At 47.9% G+C, this 20,908-nt stretch overlaps 1 protein-coding gene across 2 annotated transcripts in view; it reads left to right on the top strand.

The window, feature by feature from the left end:
- PRPH (peripherin) overlaps positions 1–20,908 on the top strand; it is a 67,661-nt gene that overhangs the window by 25,438 nt on the left and 21,315 nt on the right. For both annotated transcript variants that reach the window (XM_073563487.1, XM_073563488.1), the window contains exons 6-7: positions 38–258; positions 16,569–16,618. In XM_073563487.1, coding sequence (XP_073419588.1) covers positions 38–258; positions 16,569–16,618 — 271 coding nt within the window. The remainder of the gene's footprint in view (positions 1–37; positions 259–16,568; positions 16,619–20,908) is intronic.

Raw genomic sequence — 20,908 nt, forward strand, 5'->3', positions numbered from 1 at the left:
TTAATATGGATGCATGATGTTTTATTCTCCTCTATAGAATGAAGCTCTGCTCCGTCAGATGAAGGATATGGAAGAACAATTTGGGTTAGAAGCAGCAAATTACCAGGATTCAATTGCACGTCTAGAGCAAGAAGTGCAACATATGAAAGAGGAAATGGCACGTCATTTGAGAGAATACCAAGATCTCCTCAATGTCAAGATGGCATTAGATATTGAGATTGCAACTTACAGAAAACTCCTAGAAGGAGAGGAAAGCAGGTGAAGAATGGTACATTGGTACATGATAGTCAGTGTTATGAGAGGATTAAAGGGAATCTGTCAGTACTAGGATCGTCCCTCCTAAGCCATCTGTAGGGGCATGGAAGTCATAGTAAGTTGAATAAACTGATACCTTGACATCTGCGATTTGATGTGTTTTTCCAGAGAAATCCACATTTTTCCTAATATGTAGATGAGCTGTTAAGATCTGTGAACCGGACACTGATCTCCCTGAGAATCTGCATTCAAGGGTTAATCTAAGTGAGTGGGGGGGTGTTACCAGTGTGAGACATAATAATAATTGACAGTCTGCTCTCCTGATCTACATGTGTCACACAGGTGATGCCGCCATTCCTTTAAATTAACTCTTAAATGTAGATTCTCAGCAAGATCTATTTCCGGACCATAGATCTTAACAGCTCACTTACATAATAGGAAAAATGTGGATTTCTCAGGAATAAGACATCAGGTCGCAGATATGAAGGTATTATTATATTTAACTTTCAATGACCTACATGCCCATATAGACCGCTTAGAAGGGTTGATCCCACTGATAGATTCCCTTTACAATGTAGCATTAGAGATAATATACATGTAGGTACATGTGCCGACTGGGGGGTGGTCCCTTTTTTCGCTGCCAACACACTGGAGACAGAAACCGATGGACGTTCAACAGGTCCTCTTTATTGGCCGTCCTCCCGACGACCACAGCAGCACAACAGCTTCCGTATACACAGGCCCGGGTACCTTTCACCTTTTTCTCCTTTCTGAATAGATGTCCCTCACAGTTCTTTCACTGTGGCTGCCTTAGGCCTACCACCACAGCGCTTCACCTGTCCGAGTCCATCCGTCTGATACCCCCGGGCTTCCTCCGTTCTGTGGCCCTGACTGTTTCTCCTTCTAGTCCCTCCTGGAGTTCTTCTTCTCTGTCTCTTCCTCCTTCATTCGCCTTCTCTGCTGAACTCCTCCTCCTGGACTGGCTGGCTTCTGGAACTCTCTCTGCCTATTTATTCCCCTCTCCGGGAATTCCCCTCTAGAGCCCCTGTAACTCCGCCCACCATGACTTTGCGGTTTCCTAGCCTTAAGCTGCTGTTATGCCCTTTTCTCACTGCTCTCGGTCTCCATCTTGTGGCCAAACTTTAGTACTGCACCGTCTCCCTTTCCTGCTGTTCTTGGTCTTCCCCTAGTGGTCAAAGCCCAGTACTTTACCATCTTTCACTGTCTCTAGCTGTCTCCCCACATACATATACACCAGGTCACGTCAAGTACTTTTACTGCACATCTTGCATTCATCTTTCAGCTGTAGACAGGTCCATAGGTCAGTCCACTTCCCTACATACACATATGTATTGTACATATAATATATATCTATGTCAACTGTTATGTCCCATTTTTTAGAATAAAATAACCAGAGCTGAACTTTCTATCTTAGGCCGGGGTCAGACTTGCAAGAAACTCAGGTGAGTCTCGCACGTCAATACCCCGCACTGCCGCCAGCACTCGGATCAGAGCGTTCAGCTGCATGTATTCCAAGTTTCTCGCAAATCTGACCCTGGCCTTAGAGTATTTCTAAGCATATTATTTAAAATATAGTAAAATAGTGCTAAAATTAAAAAGGGTTTTCTGGACTGAGAAAAAAGTCTGCATTCACCCTGTGTTGCCTGCAGACTGTCGAATAGTGAGAGTGTTCAATAAGAATACTGTAACATTTCCTCTGAATTCTCCATGTAAGTGGGCAGTCACGTGACCATATGTACGCAGTTGGCACTCTTGGGGTCACGTGCCGACTACAATGTCCTCTGCTTCTCTCAGTGCTTTATTGACGGAGGTGTATGAGAATCTAGATGGTATCTGACCACAAGTGTGCAAATTGCATGAGAATACAGCAGGGGCGTAACTAGAACTGATTGGGCCCCATAGCAAACTTTTAAATGGGGCCCCCTCAAAGACACACACCCTCAAAGACACACCCCCTTCAAGACACCCCCCTTCAAGACGCACCCCCTTCAAGACGCACCCTCTTACCGATAATGCATACTAGAGTCACATTAAGTAACAGAATTAGAATTCTGAGGGCGAGGCAAGAAATCATCAGGCTGGCTGAGTGGCTGGCATTAACTAAGCTAAGACAGTGAGGGCTGCCTGCCTTCCTCCGCACAAACCGACCTCCAGGAACTACATTTCCCAGAGGTCCATGCAGCAGGCAGCTCTGCAGAGAGCTAATAGACAGTGAGGGCTCAGGGAAGGGGCAGGACTGAACTAGTCTGAAGCAATACACTGGCTGCAGGCAGGGAGGCGGGCCCAATATGTGCTTCGCTCCGCACAGCAGGCACCGAAATGCAGCGTAGGCTGCGAAATCATAGTGTACATTTTTTCCCCCGGGGCCCTGGATCCCCTACACTACACGCACCGGGCCGGCGGGCCCCCAAGACAGCACTGGCCACAGCACCCGCCGGAGCGCCGCAGTAATGTACTTAATTGCACTATCGGGCAGGGCTGCCACTAGGAATTTCCGGGCCCCATACTGACAAAATTTTCAGGGCCCCCTTTAGACTCCGCCCAGGCTCCACCCCAGCCCCGCCTCCACTCCTCAAACTGTCCACAGTCCCACCGCTCTCTTGGAAAAGCTCCACTTCTCACCAATCACATATTAACAGCTCCCATCACTGGATCACAAATATAGCCAGCAGCTCTTGTTTTGGCCAAAAGATTTTTTAAGCCACTATCACAACACTGTAGACTCTTTTGGCCGAGCCCTACTCTACGGTAATCTATTAAATATTTGTTAAAATATGCAATACAATTTAGGTACAGTATATTTTTATTTATTTTTCAATTTTTAAAATGACCAATAATATCACATACAAGGGACAAATACCATCGCACCATGACCAGACCACATATTACCACCACATAGTGACCTATAATACTACATACAAGGAACAAATACCGCCACACCATGACCAGACCACATATTACTACCAAGTGACCGAATAATATCACATACAAGGAACAAATACCACCGCACCATGACCAGACCACATATTACCACCACAAAGTGACCAAATAATAGCACATACAAGGGACAAATATCACAACACCATGTCCAGACCACATATTAAGACCACGTAGTGACTGAATACTACAATGCTGATCAGTAATAAAAAAAACACAATACCATCACCATAAGTGCCATTATACACAGGAGATCTGTACTTAGTATGCAGTGTCTGTGTACAGGTAATGCAGTGATCAATGACATTATACACAGGAGCTCTGTATATAATGTACAGGTAATACAGTGATCACTGGTGACATTATACACAGGACCTCTGTATATAGTATACAGTATATAGTGTCAGGGTATAGGTAACACACTAACTCACCAGTGATGTATCTAGGTGAAGTCCTTCATCTTTGCTTTTCATCTTTCATCCAGCACAGACCGCCAACACGTCTTCCAGCTGGGACTCGTCTCTGCAGGAAATAACACAGTTATCTAGAGCTCCGCTTGCAGGACACATTACTTATTTTTTTCCCAACTTCTACATTACATCACATGAAGAAAAAAAGGTGACATAGTGTCACTCTACACAGTAACAGGACCATCCCCCCATTTAAAACAGTACACTCAAAAAATAAAATAAAGACATCACTGCAGTAATAATATCCCTTAATTAGCCCCTATGGTAATAATATTTCCCATCCTGGCTCCCGTGTGTCTCATTCCTGGCTTCAGCCATATGTTCCTCTCATCCCGCTCTCATGAGTATCCATTGTGCCCCATATGATCTCCCCATCTGTCTCCATCGTATCCATCTTGCCCCATGATCCTGCACCCTTCCTGTGTCTTACTGCCACATTCTGCCCCCTCCTGTGTCTTACTGCCACATTCTGCCCCAGTGCTTCACATTCTGCCACCTCCTGTGTCACACTGTCACATTCTGTCCCGTGTCCATTCTGCCTCCTCCTGTGTCTCACTGTCACATTCTGTCCCCATCATGTCCAGCATTCTGCCCCCATCATGTCCAGCATTCTGCCCCCATCATGTCCAGCAATCTGCCCCATCATGTCCAGCAATCTGCCCCATCATGTCCAGCAATCTGCCGTTATGTCCAGCATTCTGCCCCCATCATGTCCCGCATTCTGCCCCCATTATATCCAGCATTCTGCCCCATCATGTCCAGCATTTTGCCCCATCATGTCCAGCATTCTGCCCCATCATGTCCAGCATTCTGCCCCATCATGTCCAGCATTCTGCCCCCATTATGTCTACAATCTACCCCATCATGTCCAGCAATCTGCCCCATTATGTCCAGCAATCTGCCCCATCATGTCCAGCATTCTGCCATCATGTCCAGCATTCTGCCATCATGTCCAGCATTCTGCCCCATTATGTCCAGCATTCTGCCCCATTATGTCCAGCATTCTGCCCCATCATGTCCAGCATTCTGCCCCATCATGTCCAGCATTCTGCCCCATCATGTCCAGCATTCTGCCCCCATTATGTCTACAATCTACCCCATCATGTCCAGCAATCTGCCCCATCATGTCCAGCAATCTGCCCCATCATGTCCAGCAATCTGCCCCATCATGTCCAGCAATCTGCCCCATCATGTCCAGCAATCTGCCCCATCATGTCCAGCATTCTGCCATCATGTCAGCATTCTGCCCCATCATGTCCAGCAATCTGCCCCCATCATATCCAGCAATCTGCCCCATCATGTCCAGCAATCTGCCCCATCATGTCCAGCAATCTGCCCCATCATGTCCAGCAATCTGCCCCATCATGTCCAGCATTCTGCCATCATGTCAGCATTCTGCCCCATCATGTCCAGCAATCTGCCCCCATCATATCCAGCAATCTGCCCCCATCATGTCCAGCATTCTGCCCCCATTATGTCCAGCATTCTGCCCCATCATGTCCAGCATTTTGCCCCATCATGTCCAGCATTCTGCCCCATCATGTCCAGCATTCTGTCCCATCATGTCCAGCATTCTGCCCCCATTATGTCTACAATCTACCCCATCATGTCCAGCAATCTGCCCCATCATGTCCAGCAATCTGCCCCATCATGTCCAGCAATCTGCCCCATCATGTCCAGCAATCTGCCCCATCATGTCCAGCATTCTGCCATCATGTCAGCATTCTGCCCCCATTATGTCTGCAATCTGCCCCCATCATGTCCAGCAATCTGCCCCCATCATGCCCAGCATTCTTCCCCATCATGCCCAGCATTCTGCCCCATCATGTCCAGCATTCTGCCCCATCATGTCCAGCATTCTGCCCCATCATGTCCAGCATTCTGCCCCATCATGTCCAGCAATCTGCGCAGATTGCTGGACATGTTGGGGCAGATTGCTGGACATGATGGGCCATCATGCCCAGCATTCTGCCCCATCGTGGCCAGCATTCTGCCCCATCGTGGCCAGCATTCTGCCCCATCGTGTCCAGCAATCTGCCCCATCGTGTCCAGCAATCTGCCCCATCGTGTCCAGCAATCTGCCCCCATTATGTCCAGCATTCTGCCCCATCATGTCCAGCAATCTGCCCCATCATGTCCAGCAATCTGCCCCATCATGTCCAGCAATCTGCCCCATCATGTCCAGCATTCTGCCCCATCATGTCCAGCATTCTGCCCCATCACGTCCAGCATTCTGCCCCATCACGTACAGCATTCTGCCCCTTCATGTCCAGCATTCTGCCCCATGTTCAGCATTCTGCCCCCGGGTCCCCCGGGTCGTCGCTGTCAAAAAAAAAAAAAAGTTCTAATAATTACCTGGCCGTGGTCCAGTTGCGAAGCTCCGGGCGTCCCTCCACGCTGCAGCGCGCTCTAGCCTGCAACTGAAACTGACGTCAGACGCCGGCGAGGTGCGCACTGCGGCTGACGTCAGCTGCCAGCCTCCGATTGGCTGGTGGCTGCCGTGGCTGTTAACTATTGACGTGCGGGCCGCCGGGCCCGCATGTCAATAGCGTTTAACTGCCGCAGCGCCGAGGGCCCGGTTTAGCTGCCGCTACCAGGTACCGCCGATCGGAGCCGGGGACCCGGGCCCCTATATGGGCCGGACCCCAAAGCAACTGCTTTGGCTGCTACCCCGGTAGTTACGCCAGTGGAATACAGGGAAATTGTGACAGTGTCTGCAGTGACCTAGAGCAGTGTTCCTCAAATTTAGTTCTCAATCCCCACCAACAGATCATGTACTCAGGATTTACTTAGTATTGCACAGGTGATGGAGTTATCTCTTGTGCATTATTGTGGAAATCCTGAGATCATGATCTGTTGATGGGGATTAAGAACTGAATTTGAAGACCATGGACATAAAGTTATTGCAGACTTTTCTTCTGCAGAGTTTGGCCACATTTGAGGACATTTTTTTACTTAAATACATGAGTTTTGGGATACAAATCATTTTGTGAAATTTTGCAACGTTTTGCTTTTACAAGCTCTGTATTTCACTGCACATTCAACTTTCATGTAGTCTGTGGTCATAAATCATCTTAGAGGAGCTCAGAAAAAGACAGATAAAAAAAAGTTAGAACTGTTCCTGTTGACTGTCAGAATGAGCTCACTGAGAGATTCTCAGTTAAAAATTTTTGTCACTTTCTCTTATTAGTGTAATTTCCTCACACTAAGTAGCACTTCTGTACATGCAATGGTGGCTGGTGGAGGAGCAGGTGACCAGACTAGTCCATCAGCCTCCACCAGTTGTAAGACATCTCACATGGTAAAGCTGCATTCTATTGGTGGAGGCTGATGGACAGGTCTGGTCACATGCTCCTCCACCAGCCGCCATTTTATGGACACAAGTGCTGATCCTTCTGGATCTCTTACGTGATAATCCATCAGTGCGCGCACTCTGATAGGAAATTCTTTTTTTGATCTTTCCTTTTTTGATCTCCTCTGTGCTGATTTATAACCACATACCACATTAAAGTTGAATGTTGCTGGGAGACAAAAAAGCATGCAAAAGCAAAGTTGTGCAAAATTTGTAATTTCCTTACGTGTCAAACCAACCTGTAAAACTAAGTTTTCATTAACATGCAGTGTTATCGATTGTAGTAGCTGATATTTTTAATATTAAAATATTGTAGGTTTCAAAAAGTCATGACATTTTTGTATGAGGTGATTATATCATAATAGAGATTTTCTCGCCGCCTTGCAAAATGGACATATAATGGAGCCCTATGACAGGGTTTCTAACAGAAACGAAATAATAGATATAGACACATAGAATGCATATATATATATACTGTGTATATATATATATATATATATATACACACACAAGTCATTGAGACACACACATATATATATATATATATATATACCGTATTTTTCGCTTTATAAGATGCTCCGGATTATAAGACGCACCCCAAATTTTGAGGAGAAAAATAGGAAAAAAATTTTTTTTTAATAAAATGGTGGTGCTTCTTATAATCCAGGCGTCTTATTGCTTACCGGTCTGTCCCTGGGGTGCTGTCGCCCACTCTGTCCCTGGGGTGCTGTCACCCACTCTGTCCCCGGGTCGCTGTCGCCCACTCTGTCCCCGGGGTGCTGCCGCCCACTCTGTACCTGGTGTTGCCGCCACCGCACTGGGTCCCTCGGGTGCTGCCGCCGCCGCCGTCGGGCTCTGTCCCGTGCTGCGTGGGGGGCTCTGCCGTTCCATCCATGCCTGTGCGGTGGCTTGCTTCCTGGAAAATGGCCGCCGCGCAAGCGCAGATGGAGATCTCGGCATTGAAATCACACAGGCATGGATGGAACGGCAGAGCCCCCCACGCAGCACGGGACAGAGCCCGACGGCGGCGGCAGCACCCGAGGGTCCCAGCGCGGCGGCGGCAGCACCCGGAGGACCCAGCGCGGTGGCGGCAAGTATCGGAATAATAATTAGATGCGGGTTTGTGTGCAAAATTTGGGAGGTGTAGTTGTTATATTAAGGGGTTAATTCATTGTTAAAAAATGCGTGGGATTTCCATTGCCCTGTAGCGGTGGCGAATGGGTTAATCTAACAAAGGGTTAATGTCACCTTACAATCGAATGGTGACATTAACCCTTTGTTAGATTAACCCACTCGCCACCAATATAGGGCAATGAGAAGCCCACGCATTTTTTAACAAAGAATTAACCCCTTAAAATAACAACTACAACTCCCAAATTTTGCACACAATCCCTCATCTAATTATTAGTCAATGACATAAAAAAACATGAAATGAAATGCTTTACTGAATGTAAACCATGTGTCATTTCATGTCGGGTTGGGGAATTATTTGATAGAAGCCGGGAATTTAATTAGCGGCTATTCTGCTATGAAGAACTCTGTGAAATATAAATATATATATATATATATATGTTTGTCACAATGACATGTATGTGTATATATATGTGTATTCTATGTGTATATATCTATTCTTTCTTTCTTTATTAAACCTGTCAGTGTGAGTTTACTGTATAGCGCACTGAATTGCCGGCTTTTCTAAAAGACACCGGGTGCGTATTTCTCGCAAGTCATATGTGTGGTCCGTGTGTAATCCGTATTTTTTGCGCACCCATAGACTTGCATTGGCGTATTACGGGCGTAGTACGCTGACAATCGCAGCATGCTGCGATTGGCACGGACCGTAGAATACGCCCGAGAAATATACAGCTGTTGGGAGCAAACCCATAGAGAATCATTTGTCCGTGAGTAATGCGTGCTTTTAACGCCTCTCACTCGTCCGTATTCCTTTCCAGTGTGACCCCGGCCTAACCCCATCTCTCATCTGAATCCCTTTCCTGCGCTCCTAAGACCGTTTTCTATATTCTCATTGCTCCTATCCTCCATCGGAGGTTTTTGGCTGGAGTTGCGATGGAGACCTGACATCCTAGTCTGCCCATGGGTTTCTTCCTACTTGTTCCTCTATGACCGCTCATTACTGACTTTTATTGTCATTCTTCAGGCTGCCTCCTAGTGGAAGTGGTCTGTTGTGAGTTCATTTTTCCCTTCACCATTGAGGTCTGATGAACTCCCTCCTCTAGTGAAGGAAGGTAGTGAGACTGATTACCAAACACCTGGGCAGCTAGATGATAACTGGGTGGCTGGAATTGAGGACTGGATATAAGGCTGCCGACGCCCTTCTTCCTGGCTGGTGATTTTCCTGCTGGATTCTTGGAGACCAGTCTGATTCCTGCATCTCAAAGCTAAGTTTTTTTGCTCTGCTTTGCACTCTTCAGTTTTGTTTTTGTTTTGCCTTGTTTTTTGGGAGTTCTGCCATCCCCGGCCGGGGGTGAGCTGAATTCCATTTTTGTCTCTGATCTGTTGATATTTTGCTCTGTCTTCAGAATATACCTGAGTGCTGATATAGTCTTTTGAAGCCTAGCGACTTCAGGGCCTGTTTTTCCTATCAGCCGGTTGGCTCATTTTGATAGGGTTTTTGTGAATGGCAGACAGCAGCTTTCCTATCCTGTCCTATGTAGTTAGCTTGGGCCCCTTCATTTGCTCAACCTATCTTTCTATCTGTGTTAGTGTTTTCATCTTGCTTCACCGTCATTATATGTTGGGGGCTGCCTATTGCTTTGGGGTCTGCTCTGGGGCAGTTTAGTTTTTCCCCTTTCTGTCTTTAGGCTATATACCGTATTTTTCGCTTTATAAGATGCTCCGGATTATAAGACGCACCCCAAATTTTGAGGAGAAAAATAGGAAAAAAACTTTATTTTTAATAAAATGGTGGTGCATCTTATAATCCATGCGTCTTATTGCTTTCCAGGGGTGGTGATGGAGGAGGCCGGAGTGGAACATTGCTGCTGGGATGAGGGGGTGTTTTGATGTGCAGCGTGCCGCTGCCGGTGTCTGTTACTGCCGCCGCCCTCTGTCCCCTGATGCTTGCCACCACCGCCACGCTCTGTCCCCCGGTGCCTGCTTGCCACCACCGCCGCACTCTGTCCCCCAGTGCTTGCCACCACCGCCACGCTGTCCCCCGGTGCCTGCTTGCCACCACCGCCGCGCTCTCCCCCGGTTCTTACCGCCACCACCGCGCTCTGTCCCCCCGGTGTTTGCCGCCATCGCCGCGCTCTGTCCCGTTCTGAGGGTACTTGCCGCGGCACTCTGTGCCCTGATGCTGCCGCTCATCTCCCGAGATTTCAGTGCCGAGATGTCCGTCTGCGCATGCGCGGCGGCCATTTTCCAGGAAGAAAGCAGGCATGGAGCAACAGAGACCCCCCCACGCTGAACGGGACAGAGCGCGGCGGCGGCGGTGGGGCGGAAGAAACCACCGGGGGACAGGAGCGCGGCGGTGGCGGACAGCGCAGCGGCAGCATCAGGGCACAGAGTGCCGCGGCAAGTACCCTCAGTGGCAGCGCAAATGTATATCCTCTTTGTAAGACGCACCCCCTTTTTCCCCTCAATTTTGGGGGAAAAAAAGTGCGTCTTACAAAGCGGAAAATACGGTAGTTCTCTGGCTGTGATCGAGGGGTCTAGGGCACCGTAGGAACCCCCCACGGCTACTGCTAGTTGTTGTGGATAGGTTCAGGGGTCTGCAATCCGATAGCTGCCAACCTCTCTGGTTTTTCTGGACTTAGCTGGTATTTTGTTTTTTCCTCCTTCCGTGACTCATCATAACAGAATCACCAGCCATACCGCAGATCCTAGGGTACTCAATAGCAGGAGAGAATTGTAATAAAAAAAAAAAAGTGTCAGAATTTTTTTTTGTGTGCTTATTTTTTCCTCTATATCTCTGAGGCCGTAGGGGGAATTTTTCTCTCAATGGAGATGAAGCAATTGTCTGATCGTGTGGAGCAGCTCGCTGCTGAAGTGCGGGGAATTTCCGCCTATCTTGCTCATTCACATGCTGCTCAACCAAAGATTCCTACTCCTGATGTATTTTTGGGGGATCGGTCTAAATTCTTGAATTTCAAGAATAATTGTAAATTATTTTTTGCCTTGAAGCCTAACTCGTCGGGGAACTCCGCGCAGCAGGTTAAAATTGTCATCTCTTTGCTGCGCGGCGATCCCCAGGATTGGGCGTTTTCTTTGAAACCTGATGATGCTATTCTGAATAATGTGAACGCATTTTTTCAAGCCTTGGGGTTGTTGTATGATGAACCTAATGCTATCGATCATGCTGAAAAGACCCTGTTGGCATTAAGCCAGGGTCGGGATTCGGCAGAGTTGTACTGTCAAAAATTCCGAAAGTGGGCGGTCCTTACTACCTGGAATGATGGTGCCTTGACAGCCCTCTTTCAGAAGGGTTTGTCAGAAACTGTAAAAGATACTATGGTGGGATTTCCTGTTCCCTCTGGTCTTGACGATTCTATGTCATTAGCCATTCAGGTGGTTCGGCGTTTACGTGAACGCAAAACTACACGAGAGATGTTACCACCTGTTGAACAAATGTCTGAACCTATGCAATATGATAGAGTTTTGTCTAGGGGGCAACGTCAGGAGTTCAGAAGGCGTAATAAGCTGTGTTTTTTTTGTGGAGATGCCTCGCATATTATTTCTGTCTGCCCTAAACGAGAGAAACGTTGTGCACACACGTTTTCTGTGGGTGGTGTTCAACCTAAGTTTCTTCTGGCAATTACTCTGATCTGCTCCCTGTCCACATTTTCCGCCAAGGCTTTTGTGGATTCAGGAGCAGCTCTGAACCTGATTGACTTGGATTTTGCTAAACGTTGTGGATTTCCTATGACACCTCTGCGGACGCCTATCCCTTTGAGGGGTATTGATGCTACTCCTTTGGCGAAGAATAAACCTCAGTTTTGGACCCAGGTGGTAATGCGGGTCGCCCCAGACCATCAAGAAAATTGCAGATTTTTGGTGTTGCATAATTTGCATGATACCATTGTTCTGGGGTTTCCCTGGTTGCAAATCCATAATCCAGTTCTGGATTGGAAATCTTTGTCTGTGGTGAGTTGGGGTTGTCGGTGTGCCCTTAGTGATGCTCCTGTTTTCTCCACCTCTCCCCAGTCACATGATGTTCCTGACTATTTGGCTGACTTTTATGATGTATTTAGTGAGAATGAGTCTGCGCCTTTGCCTCCTCATAGGAGTTATGACTGTGCTATTGAACTGAACCCGGGGTGTAAATTCCCCAAGGGTCGGCTTTTCAATTTATCTGTACCCGAGCATGAGGCTATGCGATCCTATATTAAGGAGGCATTGGAGAAGGGTCATATTAGACCATCCTCTTCACCCTTAGGTGCTGGGTTTTTTTTCGTGGCTAAAAAGGATGGTTCATTAAGGCCTTGTATTGACTATCGTGCCCTCAACAAAATTACTGTTAAATATCAGTATCCGTTACCCCTGATTTCTGATCTATTCTCCAGAGTTAAAGGTGCTTGCTGGTTTACCAAGCTTGACCTCAGGGGGGCGTATAATCTTATTCGCATTAAGCATGGGGATGAATGGAAGACGGCGTTTAATACTCCGGAGGGACATTTTGAGTACCTGGTGATGCCTTTTGGGCTCACTAATGCCCCTTCTGTCTTCCAGTGCTTCATGAACGATATATTCCAAGACTTTGTGGATAAATTTTTGATTATCTATCTGGATGATATTTTGATCTTCTCCAAGAATTGGGACATGTTCGCACTGTGTTCCGGATTTTGAGGGAGAATTCCCTGTATGTCAAGGGATCGAAATGCCTTTTTGGGGTACAGAGGATTTCATTTTTGGGATTTATTTTGTCTCCGTCAACTATTGAAATGGACCCGTCCAAGGTACAGGCCATTTATGATTGGGTTCAGCCCACTTCTTTGAAGGCCCTCCAGAAGTTTTTGGGTTTTGCTAATTCTTATCGGAAATTTATAGCTAATTTTTCTGGTATTGCCAAGCCATTGACGGATTTGACTAGGAAGGGTGCTGATGTGCTGAATTGGTCTCCGAAGGCTGTTTCTTCCTTTCAGGAGCTGAAGCGAAGATTCACTTCTGCTCCGGTTTTGCGGCAACCTGATGTCTCACTCCCGTTTTAGGTGGAGGTGGACGCTTCTGAGATTGGTGCAGGAGCGGTGTTGTCCCAAAAAGATCCTGTGACATCTAAAATGAATCCTTGTGCTTTCTTTTCCCGAAAGTTCTCCCCATCCGAACGTAACTATGATGTGGGGAATCGGGAACTGTTGGCCATGAAATGGGCATTTGAGGAGTGGAGACATTGGTTGGAGGGAGCCAAACACCAAGTCGTGGTCCTTACTGACCACAAGAATTTGATTTACCTGGAGTCGGCCAAGCACTTGAATCCTAGACAGGCTAGGTGGGCCTTGTTTTTCACACGTTTTGATTTTGTGGTCTCTTTTCTTCCGGGCACTAAGAATGTCAAGGCAGATGCCCTCTCTAGGAGTTTCCTTGCTGATTCTCCTGTTGTGACTAAGCCTGCTACCATCTTAGGCGAGGGGGTAGTTCTTTCTGCCATCTTGCCCGATTTGAGACGTGCTCTGGAAGAGTTTCAGGAGGACAAACCTGAGCGTTGTCCCAGTGGAAAGTTGTATGTTCCTGACCAGTGGAGGAAGAGAGTGATGTCTGAAGTTCATTGCTCTGCATTGGCTGGTCATCCAGGTATTTTTGGTACTAGAGATCTGGTGAGTCGATCTTTTTGGTGGCCCGCCTTGTCTCGTGATGTCAGGAATTTTGTGCAGTCCTGTGGGACTTGCTCCCGGTCTAAACCTTGTTCTCGCTCTAGTGGTTTGTTGATGCCTTTGCCGGTGCCCAGGAGGCCATGGACCCATATTTCAATGGATTTTATCTCTGATATGCCTGTCTCTCAGAGAATGACTGTTATTTGGGTGATTTGTGATAGATTCTCTAAGATGGTCCATCTTGTACCATTCCCTAAGTTGCCATCTTCCTCTGAGTTGGTGCCCTTGTTTTTGCAACAGGTGGTTCGCTTGCACGGGATTCCTGAGAACATTGTATCTGACAGAGGAGTTCAGTTTGTGTCTAGATTTTGGAGGACTTTCTGTTCCAAGCTGGGAATTCAGTTGTCCTTCCCCTCTGCGTTTCACCCTCAGACCAATGGGCAGACGGAGAGAACAAACCAGACTTTGGATTCGTATTTGAGATGTTTTATTTCTGCCGATCAGGATGATTGGGTTTCATTTTTGCCCTTGGCCGAATTTGCTTTAAATAATAGAGCTAGTTCTGTCACTTTGATGTCACCTTTTTTTTGTAACTTTGGTTTTCACCCTCGATTTTCTTCAGGGCAGGTGGAGCCTTCTGCCTGCCCAGGTGTTGACACTGTAGTGGAGAGAATGCACCAGATCTGGGACCAAGTAGTGGATAAGTTGTCTCTCTCCCAGGAAAAGGCCCAGCGGTTTTCCAACCAGCGTAGGACCGTTGGTCCCCAGTTTAAGGTGGGTGATATGGTTTGGTTGTCATCAAAAAATATCGCTATGAAGGTGGCTTCTCCTAAGTTTAAGCCTAGATTTATTGGACCTTACAAGATTTTTGAGATTATTAATCTGGTCTCTTTTCGGTTGGCTCTTCCTGTCACATTTAAAATTCATAATGTGTTTCATAAGTCCTTGTTGAAGAGGTTTGTTGAACCAGTAGTTCCTGTGGTGGCACCTCCTGACCCTATATTGGTTGAAGGTAACATGGAATATGAGGTAGAGAAGATACTGGATTCCCGTCTGGCTAGACGGAGACTCTCCAGTATTTGGTTAAGTGGAAGGGTTATGGTCAGGAGGATAATTCCTGGGTCTCTGCCTCTGATATTCATGCCGAAAGATTGGTGCGTGCCTTTCATCGGGCTCACCCAGATCGCCCTGGTGGCATGGATGAGGGTTCGGTGACCCCTCCTCAAGGGGGAGGTACTGTTGTGAGTTCATTTTTCCCTTCACCATTGAGGTCTGATGAACTCCCTCCTCTAGTGAAGGAAGGTAGTGAGACTGATTACCAAACACCTGGGCAGCTAGATGATGACTGGGTGGCTGGAATTGAGGACTGGATATAAGGCTGCCAACGCCCTTCTTCCTGGCTGGTGATTTTCCTGCTTGATTCTTGGAGACCAGTCTGATTCCTGCATCTCAAAGCTAAGTTTTTTTGCTCTGCTTTGTACTCTTCAGTTTTGTTTTTGTTTAGCCTTGTTTTTTGGGAGTTCTGCCATCCCTGGCCGGGGGTGAGCTGAATTCCATTTTTGTCTCTGATCTGTTGATATTTTGCTCTGTCTTCAGAATATACCTGAGTGCTGATATAGTCTTTTGAAGCCTAGCGACTTCAGGGCCTGTTTTTCCTATCAGCCGGTTGGCTCATTTTGATAGGGTTTTTGCGAATGGCAGACAGCAGCTTTCCTATCCTGTCTTATGTAGTTAGCTTGGGCCCCTTCATTTGCTCAACCTATCTTTCTATCTGTGTTAGTGTTTTCATCTTGCTTCACCGTCATTATATGTTGGGGGCTGCCTATTGCTTTGGGGTCTGCTCTGGGGCAGTTTAGTTTTTCCCCTTTCTGTCTTTAGGCTATATAGTTCTCTGGCTGTGATCGAGGGGTCTAGGGCACCGTAGGAACCCCCCACGGCTACTGCTAGTTGTTGTGGATAGGTTCAGGGGTCTGCAATCCGATAGCTGCCAACCTCTCTGGTTTTTCTGGACTTAGCTGGTATTTTGTTTTTTCCTCCTTCGGTGACTCATCATAACAATGGTCTATACTTGACAGTACAGAGCTAAGGAACAGACCACGCAAAAATTACAACAAAGCCGTTGGTGAGGTGGTTCAGGAAAGCAAGCATCGGCATTTTTCTGAAGCAGCTTTGCCTGGGAAAGCCTGGTGTCTATGCCAGGTCTATGGAGAGTTTTTGGAGGACGTTTCCTTTCCCTTGTATTGGTTTTGAAGACTTGTTGTAGTGTTTTTTGCATCCTTTTGAGTGGACATTTGTTTAATATGGAGCAGATTTCATCAGCAGCCACTTTCTCACCAGGTATTTTGCAGCAGAATAAAGTGTTCTAAGGACTGAACTTATAAACATTAATAGAAATGAATAAGAATAATCTTTCAAGTATTTTTGAAGCAATATTTCGGATAATTTTTAGAGCAGACCTGCTCCATAAAACTTCTAAAAAAAAACTTTGTGTGCACATACCTTAACATCATATTCCAAAGTAACTAAACAGGCAACTAACAAAGTCTAGTAAGTTGAAATAAATGGCTGCACATGAAAACGGTCATGTAGTCAAGTGGACAAATGCATCCGGAGCCATTTAGAGATATATTATTGTTATTCTAAGATGATTCATGTCACATTCCTCTGGAAAAAATGGCATAAATGTAATCATCCTACAAAAGAGTTGTACTTTGTATGAATATTTTTAAGAAATTTTATTTTTCACTCAATCTTTGCCTTTTTTAGGATTGTTGTACCGATCCATTCCATGACGTCTCTCAGTATTAAAAGCCCAGGTAGGTGATTCTCCTTCATTGTCCATTAATGCTGGTTTTAAGACCCCGTCACACACAGCGATCTCGCTAGCGAGATCACTGATTTTGTGACGCCACAGCGATCTCGCCAGCGACCGCCCCCCCTGCCGGGAATCACTGATCGTGCTGTATCGGCCTGGGCCGTTTTTCGATCGCTGGTCTCCCGCAGGCCAGCACGCATCGCTGCTTGTGACGCTGGACGCTGGTGTCCAAGGTAAACAGCGGGTATCCAGGAGTCGCGTGGCTCTTAGATACCCGATGTTTACCTTGGAAACCAGCGTGTACGCTGCGGCGGCTCCTGGATACCCGATGTTTACATTAGAAGCCAGCGTCCAGCGTCGCTGGTCCTGATCGCTGGAGGGGCTGTCTTGTGACGATGTCCCAGCGATCCCATCATGTCGGATCGTTGGTGGGATCGCTGGGACATCGTTATGTGTAACGGGGCCTTTAGTCTTGTCAACTGTGTCTGTTTTACATATTCTGATGAACTACATAAAAGCTAACAAAGCATTAGACTGGTTGGTCACAGTTACATCGGTAATACCATTGTTCATAGAATATTATGTCCTATTTACACAGGATGATGTGCAGCCGACAACGATGATTTTTAAGACAACTAAAAAAAAAAACATCATTCACCACGAACGAGCATTTTGCCAGCCTGTTTCAACAGCCTGATAGCTGGGAACAAGTGTTTCTAGGAACACTCGTTGCCCAGTTATTGACCTATCTGAAAGCAGCATAAGCGTGTCTCTATAATTGCACTTCAAACCTTAATATAAATTGTAAAACCTTCAAAGACAGAGGTCGCTCCAATATATTTAGCAAAGTTAAACAGAATCCCTTTATTTAGTCAAAATATTCAGATTCATTGAAGTTTACTCATTTTGGACATGAAATGAATCCTTCATTCACAATAAAACAGTCCTGGGCTTTCACATTTGCTGTCAGAAGTGGATCGCAAATGCTAAGCAGGTATGAAGAGAACATTTTATTTCACTTCTTTTTTTTCTTAAAAAACTGCATAAAACAACACTTGTGAAAGCACATATGGGTAGAGGTACCATTTAACCTCTCACTTATAAACTCCAGCTTTCTGCACTTATTTAGACAGCCTGCTGTAGATTATCCCTGGGATGATTATGAAGGACCTATTGTCCAGTATTATAACTTGTGCGGCCCATCCTGTTAATGCAGTGTGGCAGTGTGCAATCATATATTTCCTTCAAGAAGTTTAATTATAACACGGAAAATCAAAATCTAGGTGTGGATAAGGGGCACCATTCACAATAGACAGACAGCTGTCGGCCAAAGGACGGTTTGGATGATTGTTCAGCTGGCAGTTATCTCTCCCGAATCTGCCTTAAGGCCCTGTCACACACAGTGAGATCGCTAGCGAGATCGCTGATTTTGTGACGCATCAGCGATCCCTCCAACGATCTCACTGTGTGTGACATGCATCAGTGACCACCCCCCCTGCCGGGTATCGCTGATCGTGCCGGAATGTCCGTGGCCATTTTTTGATCGTTGATCTCCCGCTGGCCAGCGCGCATCGCTGCGTGTGGCAGCGGGAGACCATCGACCATCGATCAGCGAGCTCCCAGGGCTGTAAGCATACGTGCGTCGCTTAGTTACCCGCTGTGTACCTTGGATACCAGCATGCTGCACTGGGAGCTGGTATTGTGGCGCCCCTGAGTGTTCAGTTGCCACAGAGGTACTGCACCTCCTCCTCAGGTGTGGTGCCCCACCATCCAGGTAAGTTGGAGGCTCCTGACCACATTCCAACACCTGCACCCATCATCACAAAGTAGTGTAGCAAAGCCACATTGCGGCTCCCTGCTTGGAGTGTAGCAGAGCACCTTTGGTGGCTCCCTGCTTTGGAACACGAAACGTGCTGGGAGGCGGGTGGAGTTAGAATACATAAAAGAGTGGGAAGGTTTAGGGGTTCAGTTCAGTTCAGTTGAGTTGAGTGGAGGGAGTGAGGAGTGAAGATCCCTGGGAGAGAAAGACATTGAACAGAAACTTGATCTTCCATGGGACGGAAAGACTAGTACGGAATGTAGGAGTTAAAGGGAACAAAGGACGTGGATTAGAAGAGAACCCTGCCTAGAAGTTCTAAGCGCAAGGCCGGGGCCCGGTCCCCGAGGTTGTATGGATACTAGGGGTCCTACAGCAAACACCGGTGGAGTAGTGGGCTGTAAATGCACTACTCCCATCTAAGACTTGGGGGCACAACAGCAACTTGGATAGTGAGCCGGGACTCAGGAGTAAGGAGTCCCTGAAGCAGGCTACAGGTGTCTGCCGTACAAGTATAGTTCTTGGGAACATCTGTCAGGAGGAACTCCAGTGTAACTCAGTACTAGGAGTACTTCACACCAAAGGCGCTATAAGAGGAGACGTTCAGAAAGGCACATGTTGGCGGAGTGTTGGAAGGGAGCATTCCATCTGACCTGGAGGCTGACTGAGTCCTTGACCCGGAGGACACGGCACGGAGGCAGGCACCTGTGTGTACTACAGACTGTGAGTAAAGGTTTGGAACTACAAGCCCCTGTGTCCTCCATTTATTCCTGCACCAACACACCCGGTACCGCTACATCTGGGTACCCGCTTCTACACTGCCTGCGCCTCGCCTATACCCGTACATCTACACTGCCCTGGGACTACAGCTCCACCTGTGGGGAGCTTCACCATCTTGGCTGCAACACACCACCAGCCCCAGAGGATCTGCATGCAGCGTCGGCTTAACATCTCACTTGCCGAACACCACAGGTGGCGTCACGAACTATTCATTCAAACAATTACATTTCAGCATTTCAATTCCCCCATTACTTGGGCGCCCAGGGCCACGGACCGGGTCACCGCTGCCGTGACACATCCCGCTGACACCGGCCTGGTACCAAGTACCCCACAGCCCTGGGAGGGCGACCCAACTTGGCGTCATGAACAGGATGTCGAGACCTGATGCCATTGGGTTCTGTGTGCCTAAAACTTAAAGGGTTTTTTTGAAAATGTGCAGAAGACCCAATTTAATAGACTGTAAAATGAATGCTAAAATTGGCCGCTGGCGCGGTGAAGAAGGGCGTGAGAACATGGGAGGTCCTAAGAAAAGACCGCGAACTGTCCTGGGCCTCCCCTGCCTGAATTACTATGCAATAGCAACATGGCCCTCCCCCCCGAGGGGTTCGTATACTGGCTTGGTATGGAGGAGCTGGAAGAAGACGTCGCCCCAAGAAGGAGGAGCGGAAGCCAGTGGCAGGAAAAGAGCTCAGACAGGAAGAAGAACGCCAGAACGCCGCCTTGGAAGGAGACGGGAGGAGGCCTGCGGAGCGCAAGGAGGTTATGCTGGATCTCCCCGGCCCCATGGCTGAAGGCTCCAACCCAGTGTCCGAGATGAACCGCCAGCAGCTGGAGGACGAGAGAGCCCAGCTGACGCGCCACCTGCAACTGAGGCAGGAAGCGCTATGGACCTTAAATCTGCAGCGCGCCCAGGAGGGGCCTACACCTGCAGTGCCCACCACACCGGTACCCGCTGCTGCTGCACCAGATCTTTTCCAGGCAGACTCTGTGGAGCCTGCGACCGCTGCCATGCCCCCGACAGCATTCATTGTCCCCTCTCTGCCGTTACCACCGGAGGAGCTGTCTGAGGCCTTGGGAGCCAAAGCGGAGGAAGAAGAGCTCCCGTCCGGACCTGACACGGCTGCGCAGGTCCCTCCAGAGACCCCTGTGGACCCAGAACTGTCATTGGCTCCACCGCTGTCCCCGGCATCCCACCGAATGGCGTCGACTGCCACTATGCCTGCACCGGAGCAGAGACCGCACCGCAGGGAGGCGCCAGGTATATAACCCGGCCCTCCTAATGGGTTGCCCCCTGAATTCACGTTGTCAGCGGCTGGCTTGCGAGAACTCGAAATGGGGTAGTTGGAAGAATCAGCTGGGGACACTAGGCTGTCGGAGATGGGGAGGTGGAAGAGGTCCCTACTGAGAAGGGTATGGCTGGAGCAGGCGCGCACGATCCGGCATCTTCAGTGCTTGGAGTTGTCTAGGTCGCTTTGGGATATTGACATCGGGATCCCTTGGTGCGAAGCCCCCGCGTAACTGCCTACCAGCGCCAACAGGCCGCGGCCTCCCAGGATGTTAGGCCCCGCACCAGGGCAGTGGAACCAGCCACCAATGAGGAACAGCTGATGGGCATTGATATGCATCATGGGTTCCCTTTACCACAGCTCCAATGCCCTAGGCGGCAATCGCACCAGCTGTTACCACCATGCCCTA

Source organism: Dendrobates tinctorius, unplaced genomic scaffold, assembly GCF_039654945.1.
Source record: "Dendrobates tinctorius isolate UK_male_01 unplaced genomic scaffold, ASM3965494v1 ptg000388l, whole genome shotgun sequence".
NCBI classification, from domain to species: Eukaryota; Metazoa; Chordata; class Amphibia; order Anura; family Dendrobatidae; genus Dendrobates; species Dendrobates tinctorius.